We start from the raw sequence: 19,504 nt of genomic DNA on the forward strand, positions 1-19,504 counted from the left end.
CTTTCCCCAGAACTCAACCTTCTCTTTAATTGATGTAACGTGGGCGGCTTTCTGCTCTTTCTGCTTTGTATCGGAGTAACAAAGCTGCTTATTGATTTTTCCCAGACTATTTTATACCGCAATAGTAATCGACAATATTTTATTGCAACGTGCGCACAGAAGTTTGCTCAGTGTACCAGTACCATTTGCTTATACAAAAGCATAATATACCGGTAAATAAATATTTAATAAGGCAGACTAATGGGACATGCATGGTTACTACTCCGAGTTTCATGCCCGTGCAAGCGATCATCAGACAATTGATAGCATTCGTCAAAGTACATGATTCCTCTACAACCTTGGTACAAATACGCTCAAAATAAGAGCTATACAATACATGTATATCCGTCCTCCATTTATTACCACAATTACTTTACTGGGGCCTACAGCCTTACAAGCTTGCTTTCATGTAGGTCCCATCATATTTCTCTTAGTTAAATCACAAATTCATATTGACCACTTATCTTTGTTATTATTATTTGTTATTAAAATAAAAACAATTTATTTTCATATTTCTCATAAACATACATTGTATGTTTATGAGAAATATGAAAATAAATGAAATGAAATGAAAAATAAGACTACAATACCTGAATACAATGCAATAAGAATACTCATGAGTAATTCCAATTGTATTTTTATTAGTTAATTCTTATTTTAGGGGTATTTGTACCAAGGTTGTAGGATAATCATGTACTTTTAAGAATGCTATCAGTTGCCTGATGACTGCTTGCAAGGCGCGAAACTCGGAGTAGAAACCATGTCCCATTATAGTCTGCCTGCTCTGCCTAGGTATTGACCACTGTTCGGAAGGATATATAAAGCAAAGCATATATTTAAGAGGAAGGGGAGAGCAGCCGGGTCACCGTGCCCCAGAAGAAGAATACCCTCCTCCCCCCCCCCCCCCCGTCTTCCTTCGGCAATAATCGGGCAAAAAGTCACAATTTTGGGCCGAAAGGTAAATAAATTTAAACTGGGAAAGTGGAAAATAAAGCAGCGGTGAAATAACGACTGCAGAATATCCCTCGCTGTTCTTTTTCGATAAGCCTAATTAAATATATAACCCGGGTGTAATTATAACAAGCTTGTCACATGCTTTTGTTTTTATTGTATACCTCTAACATTTATACCTCTGACATTTTTACCTCTGACATTTTTACCTCTGACATTTTTACCTCTGACATTTTTTCCTCTGACATTTTTACCTCTGACATTTTTTCCTCTGACATTTTTACCTCTGACATTTTTTCCTCTGACATTTTTACCTCTGACATTTTTACCTCTGATATTTTTACCTCTGACATTTTTACCTCTGACATTTTTTCCTCTGACATTTTTACCTCTGACATTTTTACCTCTGACATTTTACCTCTGACATTTTTACCTCTGACATTTTTTCCTCTGACATTTTTACACCGAGCCTCCCAAATCCCTTCACGGACTTTTGTTTGATCAAAACAAAAATAATAATAGACCTCGTTAACCTAAGATAAATGTTTAACAGGGAGGCGGGGGCTCCCTCCCCTAGCAAAAAAAAATGTCTTTTTTCAAAGGGGGGGGGGGAGGGTTGTTGAGTAAAAAAATAGAAATAAAGTTCCATACCCCTCCCCCTTTGAGCCAAAAAATATACATATTAGTGCTCAACCCCCCCCCCCCCCCCCCCCCCCCCCCCCCCCAGTTTTGGTTTCTCATTCACAAAATATTAATAGATAGATTTAGAGAAAAACTAAACAAAACTGAATTTCAAAATTCCTGTAGAGTTGCAGGGTAATATTAATACCTAACAATACAAACATCTATTTTTATCTTTCCGCGGCGTACGTGCAAATTTGAAGGAATCATAAACGTTTCACGGTCAACGACTACGTCTAGACTAATAAACGGCTGAGACCAAGGCTAGCAAAAGTAGTCTTCTGGACAGCGGCATAAAAGTGGGCTTAATATCTCAAAATAGGTAACATTGCACCGTTTTTATTCCTCGAATCGTATTTTGATTGTTTGATATTGCTAATGACATGAAGAGTATTGCTCGATGATATCTATATTGTAGTTTATTTGATGGGTCATATGCGGTTTTGGATTCTACACGGTCCCATTCACTGATAAAGGTGTACTAAAACGTGTAGGCCTAGGCCTATGGCTAGAACTTAGAAGTGCATCGGCGCATCGTCCCTTTTCTCCACACATGCACTGAAATATATGCATGTACGAGCGTGGGGGGGGGGGGGGCACTCCAAGAAAGCTAAAGCATAGAGAGTCAATGCTAATGCGTATTGACCTCTAGCATTGCACTAGACCCTAGGTGTTAGCCAACTCCATACCATTACCAGACTTAAGCCAATTGGGGGCCTTGATTGGCAGGCAAATGGTTTTCTTACGCAGTATTATAACCTGCGCACAATTATATTAGCGCGCATTTATTATAACGCATCAATTGCGCATTACTTTTGATTGACCGTGTGACGTCACAATGCTTATCAGTAAGTATTTTACTTGGATTTTGTCTTACGTAAGTATACATGTAAGTCTAAAATGCGAATGAAATACGAGATAAGTAATTTAGACCCTAGGTCTACTTAACTTTGCCATTTAGATTCTACTTAGTAAATTTCTTACTAATGCTAAGTATTTAATTGAATACAGGCCCAGGCCCTGAAGTAGTCTACCTGTACATTGCAATTTTCAAAAATATATTTTTAATTTTCTCAGGTTGACCACTGATACGTCTGGGAAAACGGCCTGCATTCTTTAGATTTACGGTGCTGGACTATCATACATAAGGATGGCAACAAGAATGAGCTTTCTCCTTAAATATCGGTAAGAAATTTCCTCTATGAAGAACTTGTGACCACTTAACTCCAGGGAGCTCGACGCCAAAGGCGTCGGAGCTCCAGATGCGAAATCTGAAACAAAAATCAAACTGCGGTTGTGGCGGCATTTTTTCTCAAGTGTGTAATGGTATTAATTACAAATTCTGACTTACAGTGTTTTCGACTCCTCTGGGCATGTGACACCACACTTGAAGTTATAATTTGAAGAAGTCTTCGATGGGAAAAGGGGTGATTCCTCGTCCTAAACCGAGCCATTGTATCGTTGATTCAACATGGCGAAGAGAAAGTACGCATGCGCGGTAGCTGTGCAGCAAATATGAATATTCATGCTATAGAGCACCGTTCGCTCGAAAAAGCTGAATATGCACAAGGTTGTTCAACACTGCTCTGTTGTTTCAAGTCGTGTCAGAATTTGTAATTACTACCGTTACACACTTCAGGAAAAATGTCGCCACAACCGCTGTTTGATTTTTTGTTTCAGATTTTGCATCTGGAGTTCCGACACCTTTGGCGTTGGCGTCGGAGCTCCCTGGAGTTGGTGACAACCCAGGTGAAATGCACTTTTAATACTAAATAGGAGACCCTAGAACAATATTCCCATATCTTAAGGTGCCTTTTATGTGTACAGATACATGTATATATAGTCTAGAGCTGAAAATTTCTTGATCGAAACACCACTATGTTTATGCCAACAAAGCTGTAGCTATGTTCTTCTTGTCTCAACCATTAAAGCTTGATGTTATCAAGCTATAGAATAACTCGGACATTAGAATTTTCTTTCCAGTATGTACAAGAAACTGCAACAACAAATAAAGTGCTTGTTTGCAAATGCACATTTTGAACAAAATTACTCTTTTCTTCCTGTTTCTTGTTCCTGAATAACAATAAAAGACTAAGTCACTATTTTTATTTCATTTTATTACGAAAAACAGAAAAGTTGGAGCTTTTTGCGCAGTGGTAGGAGGAGGGGTGATCTGCCATGGGGCTTACAAGACGAAGGTAATTCATATAGGTATAGACAAACATTTTATGTGACCTGCACGACAAATGAGACAGAAGTTACAGGGCTAGAAATCATAAAAGATGGCAAAGCTGTGAACAAATAATTTTTCATTATTTTTTTAGGAATGCTCTGAAAGAAGATTGAGTAAAAAGGATCAGGGAAAGGGGTCTAAAAAGCAGTTTATCTGAGAGTTATATATTTTTTTTTTGCTCAGCTCTTCTATTTTCTCTATGAGATTTTCCAAAAGTAACGGCCGAGTTTTGTTCTAATAATGTCCATATATCCTCCAGATATATTACCTGAACTCTTTGGTCTTTTCTAGCCGTTTGGTTTATCTTAAAATATTAGCTTCCGTGCAACTTTAATCATGGATAAAAACAACTGCCAAAAAACAAAACTTGAAGAGAAAAAAAATGTATGTACTTAACTTGTAAATCAAGAGACGTTGCTTTTCTACATGTAGCTCTTTGCAAACAGTTGATTAAAATTTTGCATCCTGTATTGTTTAACCCACTGAATACTTAGCCAGAGTTTTCTAGGATGAAGTATATTGAAAATACACGTTATATCAAATCAGATCCTGTCTAATGGGTTGCAATATAGTAAAAAATGTTTTTTTCTTCTACTTCTGCTCCAAGCACAACTTGGTTCTGGCCAAGACGACGTTGGGATCATCTGCTGCTGCTCAGGCTAAAGAACTCATGGCAGAACCTATCACAGATCTGAGCATTCTAGAAAAGGTAGTATACCCTGATGGCCTATATTCGTAAAGGTGCACATTCTTTTAATACTCCAGGCATAAACTCCCTTTAGGCATGGTTTCCAGTGTAAGAAATTGATCGCAGAGCATAATTGCTGAGGTAGTTTTAGGTACAATCTTTGTTAATTCCAAAGTGAACACATTTTGTCATAAATGAAAACATCGCCTTCCTTTTCTTTATTTAAGCATTTTTTTTTTTTAATCAGAAAAATAGCTGTAAATATTTGCTTTACTCAATTCACTCAATCAAGCACAATATGGTTTACTTCTGTAGATTGTGAATCTTTAAACCATTACTTTGGAAGTTGGAGGTTTCTTGGTTTAGTGTAGGGAATGAGAGAATTCATTTGTAAACAGGTTAATTAGTCAAGAGGAAACTGCTTTTGAAGCTGATAAATGACTAGTGTCTCTGTTTTTGTCAATAATGTTCAGACTTTTTAAGATGGAAGCTTGCCAAGCATGATTTTAATACATTTGTAGCATGGTTTGTTGATTTACTGATAATCATTTTGCATTTATTATATTTATGTGACTGTTTCAGGAGGATAAAATGAGAGCAAGGATGGAGCTATTCATAATGAAAACACAGGTACGTGAACGGTATGTTGCATGACATGAGGAGGGAGAGAGAGAAAGAGAAAGAAAAAGGATATGGAGTGGGGAGAGAGAGAGAGAGGAGAGATGAAGCAGGAAGGAAATAGTGGAAGAAAGGAAAGGAGGAAAGAAGGGAAAAGGGGATGAAGAAAAGAAGAAACATGCTGAGTATCTCATATTGTTGATCTCCTGTTAAGGTAAAATCTAAAGTTTAATAGCCAAGAGGGGTCTCTTTGAAAGATACATGTACTCGTTTAGAAAATCACATATAAATAACCAGAAGCTCTTTTATATTGATTTAGAAGACTGTATTGCTTGTAAAATACTGACTATATACAGGGCTCTGGCTTAAATTTTCTCCCAGGGTTACAAATGAAAATTGAGAGTCTGTAGGCGTGAGCCTTAGGTGATATTTTGAAATTTTAGGGTCGTAATTTTATTCTTTTTAGGGGGGGGGGTGCATGGGTACTAGGCAGCTCTTTATAGTGTTAAATGCTTGATGTGTCCTTAGTGTATGCTGTTTCATTTTGTAAAATATTATTCAGTGATATTCTATTTATTTCTGAAAGGCCAAAATCTGCAAAGCTCTAGAGGAAATCGAAGGAGAGAAGAAGTTCAAGATCGACAGATGGGAAAGAGCCGAGGTACGAATGACCATAATGACTATGCCTTCATGGATATGTTTAAAGTATAGTCATGGTATCATAGTAATGGTATTGTCAATGGTAGTAATTATTTTCTTGCTGGCAGTCAATGAATTACGATGGCTTTGAAGTTCTTTACAAGCCCAGAAATATTGGAAAGTCGAATTAATCAAATAATTTGGTATAGCAGGTGTAATATTGTGTCGTTTCGGCAAGAAAAGTGAGGCAAATTAATGGGACATAATCACATCTATTATTATATGGGGAAATGTCATTTGGAAATGTTCAACACATTGCCAATTTAATGATTTGATAGCTATTTTCCTCAATAACAAAAACTGTTCTAAATTCAAGCATCCTATGAGACTGCAACAAAAAATGTTGCTTTTTCTAATCCTGCATCTTGTATATATTTCAGAGCTCTTACTGATAATTAATAATACCGGTAATAATAATAACAGTGGGTTCTTGTATAGCGCTCATGTCAGTCAGATTTGACCCTCCTGGCGCTCCTGATTATTACCCTGGCTTTAGCACGGCTGCCATAATAATATTTTGTGAAAAGGATATTTTCCTCTTTGGTCTGTTTTAGGGAGGAGGAGGCATCACTTGCATCCTGGAAGATGGGGAAGTCTTTGAGAGAGCTGGTGTTAACATCTCAGTGGTACATGGCAAGTTGTCGCCCAAAGCAGCCGCACAGATGAGAGCAAGGTAGATAGGATCACCAGTCTTCTTTTCTCCACACTTCAGCCTACATACACTCCAAGATCATGATCTGGGCCCTGTTTCATAAAACTTGTTATCAATAAAAAGATGCTAAAATTCTATGACAACCTCCTCTCAGCCAATCGCATGTCACCATTTCAGTAGCTAACAGTTATTGTAACTTGTTATTGATAACAAGTTTTATGAAACAGGGCCTGGGTGGGGGAAGAATTTGCAAAAGTATTTGATTTGAATGACTAAACATGTAATGATTGAGGGTCTAAATAAGTTGTACAATATTTTATATATGTAAATGATATAATTTCCTTAAAATTATATAATGTATGTTCAGATCAAGATTAATTTAAAATAAAATTGATCTTCGGAGTAGTTGCTACAACCGGCTGTGTCAGATACGTTGCCCAGGGGTGTGAGATAGGGCTCTTGCAGCTGCCCCCACTTAACACAATTATACAATAACAATTGACATTGTCTGTAAAGTGGTAACAATGAAAGACCAGGGAATGGAGCTCCTGACAAAGGCCGATGAGTGCCAAAGTCAACAGATATATGGCACCTTTATGTTGCTTTTATTTAAACTATTGCTTTATTCTTTGATTACTAATAAGACATAATATTTTGATCTTACTGTACATTTCTTTCAGAGGGAAGCCCTTAACACCAGGCAAAGAACTCCCATTCTTCGCTACAGGCATCAGCTCAGTTGTACACCCAGTATGTATTCATTATGTCTTCCTTATGTTTTGCTAGTCTTCTGAATTGTAAACTGACCCAACATATTTTCAGTGAGACAGGGAAAACTCACACAGTGTGTGAATGAAAAGCCTTCTTTGAATTCTTATAAAGATCATGCAGAGTTGAAGAGAAATATATTCTGATAATGATATTAAAGATATACATGAAGAAATCCTCAGATCTGTCATACACGCTACTTACCATATACTTACTATTGTGAAGACTGCTTCATCTGTTGATCTATTCAAGAAAATTCTAAAGTCCCATCTATTTTGTTAGAGGACAATGGATTGTATTGACTCGCCTAGTCATTATTTTAAACGATAATATGGAGTCTTTTTATGTAATGATAGTATAGAGTATTTTGGGAGCTGCATAGGTTGTAGTTATGTTAGTGAGACTTGAGTTTGACAATTCTACAATGTAACTTGGGGCTTGACCGATATGATTCAATCATGGGGTTGTCCAGGTTGTCAGGGGTACAGATCACAAACCCCATTAATATATACAGTTTTCTAAATAATTCATACCTTACCATATTTAATAATTTGTTAAGTATGTTAAAATTTGAATTGTCCCAATTTATATCCATTCTTGACAACGTGACATATTAAACCTTACATCCAAAAGTATTCAACAAAGATTCTTATTCAACCAGTCCCCCTGTCATTCTTAAATTACGAAAAATACAAAAATAAATCAAGTTTAAAAGGGGTATGAATAAATTAGTTGGTAACTGTAGATGAAGACTTAAGCATGGGGGAGTCAAACTTTATTGTTTTAATCTGCTTTTCATAGCGCAACCCCATGATACCTACGCTACATTTCAACTACCGCTACTTTGAAGTGGAGCAAGACGGGGAGTCCCAGTGGTGGTTCGGAGGGGGTACAGACCTGACCCCCTACTATCTAGATGAAGAAGTAAGTATTTGGGCAGAGTCTCACTGGGGGGTTGTTTGGGGGGGGGGGGAGAAGGTGCTCCTTAAATTGGGCATGAAAATATCCTAGTATTTCACTATAAATATGTTCATGTTGAGGATGTTAAAACAAAAATATATTTGTTAATGTATTTCAAAACTTGAAAAGAGACTGACAGGTCTGCATGAATGAACTGTCATCTGAAGTAGTTGATACGGCACAAAGGTAGTAATGATACATGTACATGTATATGTATTGAGAGGCAAATACCCCTGTCTTATAATAAAGAGTTTGATTGATCCAAATCAATTGTAAGTGCTCTTATCAGTTGCAAGTTTGCAGTCACCTATATCTTATGTACATAGTTCCGATATATATAAATTGCCAATAAGTTGTAATTGATCACAAGTGTTAAAGGTAAAGACCAGTTATGGTCATGCGATTGCATTGTGAAAGAAACGTTGTGGAATCGATCAGAAAAGGTTGATCATTTAGCGTCTAGCATCTGCAAGGTTCTGGAATCATCAAAATGATATGAAATTTGGCCCATTCTTCGTAAAGTTACAAGCACTATACAGAGAAAGATGTATATGGGACTACCATATATCTCTCACAGACCATGAGAGAAACAAATTTACCAAATATATGAATTAGTAGGCGGTTTCCCGGCAAATTTTTTATCATCATGTATTAGTCAAAACATATTCTTTCACATGATTGGTAATGAGAGCTTCCATTTCATTTTTTGAAATTGGGGCGTTTCCAATACCGGTCTTTACCTTTAATAAGAAGGGGCACAGATATCAAAATGAAAAAAAAAAAAAAAATGAAAAATGAACTTGATATCTAATTTACAGCTATTTTTTTCATATCGTACCCCCAGGATGCGACCCACTTCCATCGAACGCTGAAGGCAGCCTGTGACCTCCATGACCCAGAGTACTACCCCAAGTTTAAGGAGTGGTGCGACAATTACTTTGTAGTCGAACATAGAGGTGAGCACCTCAATAATGAAAATAAAAACAGTGCTTATAAAGCACTTACCACCAAAGTCTCTAAGTGCTATAATGAATAATGATTATGATATAATGCTAATGGTTGCGGTGATGTGATCTTGTGGATGTGTCACCGGACTATAGATCACACGGTCCACGGTTCGAGTAGTGCCTTGGCACTAACGTCGTTTGGCAAGACATTAATCTACATTTGTCACTCTCTACCCAGGTGAAGTAAATAAGAAACCTGGTAGGAAGAATTTCTTGAATGATTTAGTGCCCTTAATATAGTTAGGGGCTCAGTTACAGTTAGGATAATGATGTGATACTTTGTATTAAGTACAGTAGGGTATATTTGTAAATAAATGGGAATGTTATTATTATGATACTATATGTTCCAAGATTTCAATTTGTAATCGATCAGACATAAATTCACTACTTTGTGGTATTCCATGTGAGCAGCTTTCTCCTTGTTTTGTATTAGGAAGTCTTGATTAAATGAGGAAGGAATGTATTCATTTTGTGTGGGGAGGGAATGTGTAAAAACATGTTTCCAAGACTTAGTGTATATATGAGTGTCGAGGTATTATAAAACAGTATATTTAGAGACTATAGAGACAAACAAAATATTACCACATTTTATTTTCAAAACATAAAGAGATACTCTCACAGAATATACTTTTTCACCACTGCATATAAACTTTAAAGATTTATTAATCATGGTCCTTTTAATATCAATACATAGGAGAGAGAAGAGGTCTTGGCGGTATATTCTTTGACGACATTGATCAACCAACTCAAGAAAAGGCATTCTCTTTTGTCAAAGTAAGTACACGTTAAATAATTAAATTGATGACTGTATTGTGATAAAAACATTAATTTTTTTTAATTTTTTTTTTTAATTTGTATTATCAAATTTATTTACTTATTTAATTATTTATCCATTTAAGATTTTTCCTCTGATTGAATTTTTCCTAAAGCTCTGTAAAATCTTTGATTTTTCTTTCCTATAGGACCATGTTCAGCAAACTCATTAATGTTCTGTGTGTTCAGAGAGAAATTAACCTTCTTTTTGTAACTTACTTTTAATTTGACTCATATTTGATGTTTTGAGTATGTAATCTTATGTGCTGCCTGTAATACTGATGTAGCATCTCATTATTGTGGATTTTTAAAAATGGCACCTTTGATTTTTTTAAATTTGATTTCAGAGTTGTGCAACCGCCATCCTGCCCTGCTACATTCCCATCATTGACAAACACCAGAAAGATCCCTACGGATATAAAGAAAGGTAAGAACAACCAATTATGAAGTACTGTCATCTACATACATAATGACGGACGATGGCTCAGTAATAGAGCAGTCGTCTCGTAACTGGGAGGTCCTGAGTTTCGGAAACCAAGTTGATGCACTAGCCCTTTGGTAAAGATTCAATCCTCATTACCAAGTCCTTCAGTGAAACCTTAAAGCTGTCGGTTCCCTGGTTGCTTACTTATAAGCATACACATTATTTCTTAGCAGTCAGGTAAAACAAATAAACAAATATACATATATTCTCATCATTGCATGTTCTCAATTTTTCTGTGTATTCTGTGCCTGCCTGTTTGCCTTTGTCTTTGTCTTCTCCATGACCTCCTGTAGTCCTACTAGGTTGTCTTGTTTATCCTCCTTAAAAGATTAAATCTGTTCTATCATCAAGGATTTGGTCATCCTGCAACCTTTCTATATCACAACATCCACAGCTTGTTTGACAGGAACACTAGTGAAGAGTGAACTAACATCATAGCTCACCAGTTTCTCATTTGCTAATAACTGACATGATTTTACTTTTTAAACAAAATCAGAGGTGTTCACAATATGTCTATCTGTACCGCCAACAATAGGTTGAATTATTTCGGCAAGATATTTAGCAAGATCATACAAGACAGAGTTAATGGAGAAGACAATGGGTCCGATCGTAGTGGAACATTATTTTTATGAACCTTAGGAAGTCCATCAAACCTGGGGGTGGTGCATGGACATGAGTTGGAGGAAGAGACACATCTTTAAGTCTTCTCTTCAATGTGCCCTTTGTCCTTTAGTTCCCTTAGAGATGTAGTTAATGTAGATTTTAACTTGTTAGTAACAGGATCCCTCTTGAGTCTTGTATCAGTCTTAGTATCCGAGAGCAAATGTTCTGCTTTCTCTTGATAATCCTTCTCGTCCAAAATAACTGTAGCTCTTCCTTTGTCAGCTGAAAGAACGATAAGATCTCTTTTCTTAGCCAAACTATTAAATGCTAAACTATCAGTTCTAGAGAGGTTAGGTCTTGGGGGTTTGGCAGATTTCAAAATGCTGGCAACCTCAGACCGGAGAGAATTAGCCTCATTTACAGGTAATTAATAACAAACCTGTACAGTGCTGGCAATGATGTCGTCCGATGAAATGGATGGAGAGGAGACAGCAAAGTTCAATCCCTCTACCAGAACACTGGATTGTTCTTCAATACCTTGGAAGATAGGTTCACCACAAGTTGCTGATTCCTGGGTTGGTGTTCCTGGGGTTTTGACTTCCAGTTTTGTGATCTTGTTTCAAGAAGATGTAATTTCTTGATGTGACGCTCCTTGGTCTTCATAAAAGTACGCTCCTGTCTTGCTCTACACTGAGTATCCAACTCCTTGTAAAGGTCTTCTGTGATGGTGTTCTTAAGTGATGACGAAAGGACTTCAATACTTTTGTTTAATGCATTGATCTTTCTCTGTATTTTCTGAATCCACGCGTGTAGAAGTTCGCGTTCTGTGTTCCAAATAACTTGCTTGCATGACGCGTTCTTGATGGGGTAGCGCCGTTTCAGACTAGGACGTGTGAGTTCCAAGTCTAGACAACAGTTTGTATATCGAAGATGATTGGAAAGTTCTGAAAGGTTAAGTTGATTCATATGAGTTCATTATATGATCTATCCGCACTTGAGTTGAAGCTGTGTGTATCTATCGCAAAAAGCCGTATAATGAATGAATAAAGACATTCATCATTTGGTTTATGCAACAAAAAAATAGATCTAGATCAATCCAGAATCTACATGTGTTCTACAAATTTCTCTCTCTCTACTTTACTTACCGGTACCCCCAAATTATCCAATATGAGTGAGCTAACTTAGAAGTCTGAGTCAATTCCGAAAACTTCAGTTTAGATGCACAATTACATCAAATAAAAAGTCTTGTCTTTAAAAAAAACAGCAGGCAAATTCATGAGTTCAACAATAAAAAACAATAGTCAATACAAAATCCTGAACGCAGTGAGCTAGTTGAAAAATAGCCAAAAAATAGCCCCAAAAATTACTGCATGTACATGTAGCGTTTATGGATAATGGTACAAAGACAAAGTTGTTTTCCATGACCAATTGGCTGTGCTGTGCCTGTGTAGATATCAACAACACAACCATGGAAATTGATTGAGAGAGAGCATATAGCTCTCATTTATTTCTTCCAATATGTACAATTAAAAAAAAAAAAATTAACAGTATGTCATGCATAATTTCATGTTTACATCAGGTTAACAGAGTATGTACATACATGTATGAGCTAGTAATACAAATAAATGAAAGAAAAGGGTGTCCCGAAAAAAGCCTCAAGGGCTTTTAAGGTGGGGATCACCAGTGTATTAAACAAAAAAAAAAAACAAAAAAAAGAATAGTATACAAATGAATCATGCTTATGACAGCCAGAGGGATGTGGCCATTGCAATGCCAAATTGAAGCTTTGGCTTGTGTTCACATCAGTAGATGTTCACTGAATTCTGTGAACTCGAAGCTTCGTTCACATTTTCCTCCAGGGAAGAAGGAGGTGTAACCAGATCCAGAGAGACTGAACTCGCAGATGTGTCATTAGATCTAGATCCAATTTGGTCTCAATCTGGCTCGGTTGGTCCTGGTCTTGTCGCAGTAGATGAGATTCCTTTGAGAGCTTCTCAGAAAGATCAACACTCATTTCCATTTTTCTCTTCTGGCTGGTTATACTGTAGTTTTTTATGGAATGTTCAGACCCTTGTCAACTGACTGTCATGATGTCACGACTTGCTAAACCAGAGGAGTCAAGGGCAGTTATGCAGGTCGCTCTAATGCAATAGGCCCGATAGCTCAGTCGGTAGAGCAGTGGTCTCGTAATCCTGTGACCCGGGTTCGAGACCAAGTCGATGCGCTAGTGTCCTTTGGTAAGGCATTAATCCTCACTACCAGGTCTTTCGGAGAGGACCTAAAGCCGCCGGCTGTCAGGTTGCTTACTTACAAGCATTTATGCTTTCTTAGCAGTCAGGTACAATAACCACCACCACCACTACCACCAATGAATCGTGTAAACACGGCTGCAGCTTGCATTCTTCTAAATTTCTCTCATTTTGTTCCTGAGTGTGTTTACGCCAAATGGAGCATTGTGATACCAACAGTCAAGATCTTCAAACACCTTTTTTTTTTGGTTTTTGCCAAAAGTTATCATTCATGGGATTGAGTTTTGAGACATATTCCTGGAAAGAGATCACAGGACAACGGTCACTAGCTTTGATCTCATATCTGCCAGGGCTTGAGTACTCGTCCTCCTTTACGCGGCAAGTGGTCTCTCTTGGTAACAAATTTTGTTCCATCTTCATCCTCATTAACTTTAAAGTCAGTCACGTTCAGCTCACAGAGATTTTCTTTTCCCTGATTACAGAAATACGAAATAGTGTCAATAAACACTTTATTTTGGAGTCCAGAAGCTGCTGTGCAATCCAAATCTCTGCTCGCCAAAAAAAAATTCTTATCATCTGGCAATTTTTGGTGTTTGTGTTCAGTGTTTTCCTTTCCTTCTTTCTTCAAAACGACCATCAACACATATTATAGTTCTCCGGAAATTCATTCTTATCAGATAAATCCCAGTTCTTTTCAGCTTTGAAATGTCAATGAAGGACATATGTAATCGATTGCATTGTTTACGTGGTGTTTTCTTCAATATCTGGTTTCCTCAGGGGAGCATCAAATTTCATCTAGCTCTTTCTTTGTGTCAGTCATAACAGCAAGAGACGCTCCCGTAAATTCAAGAAATATCTCGAACTTCGAACGACCATAGTTAATCGCCGCTTTGTGTTTTTAGAATCCACATTTGCGAATGTTGGATGGGACTGTAAACTATTGCACGCTTATTCAATGAAAAAACGTATGATAGGCTTAAAAAATGAATCACACATGACTCTGCTCAACCAATCATTTCATTAGAATCTAGGAGTGGGTTGTATAATACACATTAGTGATCAATGTCAATTGTTGATTATTATCATTTTTCTAATAAGGTAAATTAATTTTTCATATTAATCTTTTTACTTTCAGGCAATGGCAGCTCTTGAGGAGAGGAAGGTAAGGCAGTCATTCCTAACTCAGTAAAACAAATTGCCAAAAAGCATGAAATCCGCCGTTTTGTGGCCATTTTTCATGTTCTTATGTGTTATAAACAACATCTACCCGGTATGTAAAAAAAAAACCTCACCATTTTGATCAAACAAACAGGATTTTTAATGGTAAAACAGCAAGTCTTGTTATCCTTGAAAAGTAGGGAATTCTATAGTTGTCAGAGCAGGTGAGAAAACTGCTAGAAAATAAAGAGAACGGGCATGACTTTTAGCTCACTGTATCAAGATGTACTTAATCGGATGAATGTTTAGTGTACTTTTGTACTGTCTCTCTATCTCTTTCTGTTTGTTTGTCCATCTCTTTTCTCTCTATGTGTCTCTCTCTAACTCACTCTCTATCTTACTCTGTCTCTTTGTTTACACACACACACACACACATACACACTCACTCTCTCCCTCTCTTCCTGAAATACAGATATGTAGAGTTCAACCTTGTATATGACCGTGGCACCAAGTTTGGCCTGTTCACCCCTGGAGCAAGGATTGAGAGTATTCTCATGTCACTGCCTCAGACAGCGGTTAGCAATAACCCACTTTGTAAATTTTGTTCACTCACACATTTGTTCATTTTATTTATGTCATTCTCGATTAAAGAAACAATCGATATAGATACAAATAAATCACGCACAAAATTTGAAAATGAAATGGGGAACTACAAAAATAAGGCCCTTAGGCCTTGTACAATCATACTTCACTAATATACAAACACATGATATGGAAATGATATGGAAACTAAAAACAAAACAACATCAAAAGCAAAAAATTCAGTTGTGGACTACCATTTCAAACTTATCTTTCAACAGAGTTTTTGATGGAATTTGAAAGAGAAATGTTAATAACTTTGTTATTTCAAATAATTCCGTAAAAATAAATGAATTAATTGATTGACTATTTAAATGTTTTAAAATGAACTCTCATGGATTAATTGACTTTATAGTGATATTTCTAGATTGTATGTCTATTGACTTTTCAATCTTTAATTAATTAATTTCAAGGACACAGATGTTATGAAAATTAAAGTCATGTTGTCATCTTTGCCTTTCCACAGAAATGGCAGTACAAGCACACACCACAAGAGGGCAGCAAAGAGGCCAAGTTGATGGAAATCCTGAAGAATCCCAAGGACTGGGTCTGAGTGAAGATTATACTGACACAATGTGCAATCATGATTCCAAGACATCAAACCAATGATTAAAGCCTCGTTCACACTTCACCTGGTAAACCGTCTGTAAGAGAAAAAAGTTGAGATGGTATTTTGAAAACGATGTTGTCTTATGTTTGTTTCTTTTACCCGACTGCTAATAAAGCATGTGTATGGTTGTAAGTAAGCAACTAGGGGACGTAGGGCATTAAGTCCTTACAGAGGGACTTGGTAATGAGGATGAAAGCCTTACCGAAGGGCATTAGCGCATTGACTTGGTTTCGAGAACACTCCTCTACCATCGAGCCACGTGCCTCCTCCTTCTTGATTAGATTAGTAAAATGATGTTAATTGCCATGGCAGTTTACTGGGTCACGTGTGAATGAGCTGAATGATACAATTTACGTGAGAATGATTAGAGGTGGTATTATGAAATTGTATTCATCTTGATTTTTCTTACAATTGTAATGAAATGATATATAATTCCTCAGTAAACAAATTTTGAATTGCAATGTTCTGCTAAAGTTGTATACATGTGTGTCTTCCATATACACAGCTGCCTATGCAGAGTCATTACCAAGTGCTGTAAAAATTGTAGATTTGTGTTGACAATAGAAATATTTTTCCTAAAAATAAACATTTAACAATCTCAGAATAGCACCCATGTATTATGTAACAAGGTGGTAGTAGTAGCTCTATACAGAGCGAATAAGTTTTTCATTTCTTTTCACATAATATAAACAATGACAGATGATAATAAACGTAATGATATAACAGAAATGAGCATTGAAGGTATGCCAAAGATCATGGAATTTGAAGGTAGACTGTGTGATATACTGTGACAAGCACTATGTATTGAACTACATTGGCCTATGGATAGAAAGAAGGAAACAAATTATGCATAAAGATGAATTCATACAATGATAAAATAATGAATGGCATTGGAGAATAGTAAAAGTATACCAAGCTAAGGTATATTAGAATAGGTGTTGTTGTCTAACTCTGGTGGATACGTCATCGGACTGTGGATCACACGGTTCGCGGTTCAAGTCCCGCCGCTGCACGAATATCCTAAAGCAAGTTAATTACACTAAATTTGCCACTAACCACCCAGGTGAAGTAAATGGGTACTGGCTAGTAAGAAATTCTTTGAACGCGCTAGTGCCTTTGAATATCGGGGCGGCTAAGCTACAGTTGGGGTATATTTGTAAAGTAGCCACACAATATAATTGGACATCTTATCATTATTATTATTAATATTAGCACAATAGATTCATTATTTAACATCAGTATGTTGTAGTGTTCCATGATATGCGTTCTGTTAAGTTATGGTTTCTGTTGAGAACAAATTCATGAGTTAAAGGTACTATGTCCCTTTTGCAGCCAACCTCAAATTCTGTAGAACTTTGCAGGAATTATGAATATGTCATGTATGTCCTATCTGTGAAATTTAAACGTTAGCAGTGTCCTCATATTCAAATTATGCAAGGAAACCCGTTTACTTGCTAGACTTCACTGTCAGACACTATTGAGTGACTGACCGGCTTTTTTCCTTCTTTGGTAATAACATACATGAAAAGAGTTGTAAAGGATACGTGAGCATTTGTCTACATCAATAACCCACTTTTTGTGATGGCCAAGATCAAACTGATTAAATCTTTGCGCAGCATAAAATGTATGACCATTCGGTACAATTGTCTGAAAATCAAGACTATTACTTTTGGGCTGTATAGCCCTAAAGTCGATTTGACAACTAATAGTCATTATTTTCCCACTTGAAGACATTTTCAAGCCCCACCTTTTTGAGGGAAGTTCTAAATTAGTATTATCTTTCAAATGCAGTTGGAATTTAACTTTTTCATTTTTTTTGGCCTGCAAATGGGACATAGTACCTTTAATGTCTTCCTTGCTCTCAGCAGTCCTATATATTTCTTTATATTCTTTGTAATGAATTGCTTTTTTAGAGACAGGATCAGGGTTTTTTTTCTTCCATTTTGTTTTCATAGATGATTCGAAATTTATTGTACATGTACTTATGGTAAAGTAAAAATACCACTGTTTAACCTTTTCATTTTTTTTAAAAATTCATTTTGTTAAGAAAAAAGGTCAGAGGTAATCTAATTGAAACACACAAATTCGTCTGATTTTGTTAATGTATAATCTTTTCATGTGTAAAAAAAAAAGGTCATCATGCACTCTGCAGACGATGTACCTCAGTGGCAGATCCAGGATAATCTGGTGAGGGGGGAAACATGTCCCAAAATTTAGTGACAAGCACACAAAAGAAAAAGAAAAGAGGCATCATGTGTGATGTTTTACACACAAAATTCTCTGACAAGCAAAACGAAAAGAAAAAAATTATCACCCCGTGAACCTTTTTTCCTTCCTCGTTTCGCATCATCTTTTATTTTGGCTTTGGGGCTGAGTGGGGGCACCGCCCCCCCCCCCCCCCTCCCCCAGATCTGCCACTGTAACTTTGCTTGTTCAGTTTGAAATGTTAGTCATAATTTATTCTTCTAAAAATGTTCAACCATGAGGCCTTTAAAGAAAGATGTTGTATTGCCTTTTGCGACCGACCCCAAAACCTTGAAACCTACGGTCGGCTTTTTAGAAACAATATTGAAGCATTCAAAACTGAGAAATATCAGCCCAAAGAGGGAGAAGAAGAAAAAAAAGATTTCCGACCGACTGACCCATGTTTTGGCACCTAAAGAGCAATACAACATCTTTTTTCGTTAGGCCTTATACAGTTAAAGACTGTACATGTAGACAATATATGTTGTACCGACTTCATTGTGTAAAACATAAACATATGATATAATGAGAGAAACAAAATTATGAATAAAAATTATTTTAACAAAAAGCATTGAATTATTTCCCTTTCTTATTTTGTATGTATTTGAATAAGTCTGTCCTGTTTCACTAACAACACAATCGTGCTCGTCTGCTAGGTTTGGCACTAACATTGCCCCTTGTTATTTGGGCGTCCAACATCATACACCTGACTCCCCAACTCTCTTCTTTTTTTTTCTTTAAATATGGTATACCTTCCCTTTAAAGTTCATTCTGGACCCTCTTCCAAAACATTTACTAGTAGTGTGTGGAGCCCTGTCGTCTGTTAAAAAAGCTCCTTTAAAAAAAACATCGTGCTTTCAAAGTTGGTACTTTATCTCCTTTTTCATTATACCTCTGCCTTTTCTCTTTCTATATACGTATTCAACACTTCACTATTTTATGGTCTTTTTAGTTGTAAAAAAGCATAATTATGATTAAATCATACAAACGACTGAAATATATTTATTCATAGACGAGCTACATGTATTTAGTTAGTAGTTGAGACATTAATTAAACTCGTTTTGGTTCTAAAAGCTATAAAAACATAATGTTGAAAGTAGCTGTGTCTGGGAGACACGTATTTATTTGTATACGAGCCATTGGTTTTGAAATGGCGCCACCATTGGCTACTACACCACAGTTAGCACGCGCTTCATATTACAGTTTATGGTAGGATTAAACGTTTCACAGTTACTTGTTAATGAAGTCTTCATATCTTGCTACAAATTGTTTCATTGCGGCACACCAAACACCAGGCTTATAATATACACCGAGAGGAGCATAAAGTGCAAAGGGTGCGACTCTCCTACACACGGGGCCTCATTCCTCTTCTCTCCTCCACTGTCAGACTCAGTTCAAGTATACATGT

The 19,504-nt window shown here is 36.6% G+C and overlaps 1 protein-coding gene across 2 annotated transcripts; it reads left to right on the forward strand.

Annotated features, from left to right (window-relative positions):
• The first annotated feature begins 1,898 nt into the window (after positions 1-1,898).
• On the forward strand, positions 1,899-17,257 carry LOC580851 (oxygen-dependent coproporphyrinogen-III oxidase). 2 transcript variants are annotated; one of them, XM_030994512.1, is made up of 15 exons: positions 1,899-1,993; positions 2,749-2,856; positions 3,803-3,869; positions 4,512-4,613; positions 5,175-5,222; positions 5,797-5,871; positions 6,464-6,582; positions 7,242-7,311; positions 8,131-8,253; positions 9,134-9,245; positions 9,991-10,070; positions 10,457-10,536; positions 14,581-14,607; positions 15,076-15,178; positions 15,709-17,257. In XM_030994512.1, the coding sequence occupies exons 2-15, from the start codon at positions 2,822-2,824 to the stop codon at positions 15,793-15,795; spliced, it is 1,128 nt and encodes a 375-aa protein (XP_030850372.1). In that variant the 5' UTR covers positions 1,899-1,993; positions 2,749-2,821; the 3' UTR covers positions 15,796-17,257. The 2 variants fall into 2 exon arrangements, with proteins under 2 accessions (XP_030850372.1, XP_030850373.1); XM_030994513.1 differs by lacking the exon at positions 1,899-1,993 and adding an exon at positions 2,410-2,519.
• The last annotated feature ends 2,247 nt before the right edge of the window (positions 17,258-19,504 follow it).

This window comes from Strongylocentrotus purpuratus, unplaced genomic scaffold (assembly GCF_000002235.5).
Source record: "Strongylocentrotus purpuratus isolate Spur 01 unplaced genomic scaffold, Spur_5.0 spur5_scaffold_21, whole genome shotgun sequence".
Classification (NCBI taxonomy): Eukaryota; Metazoa; Echinodermata; class Echinoidea; order Camarodonta; family Strongylocentrotidae; genus Strongylocentrotus; species Strongylocentrotus purpuratus.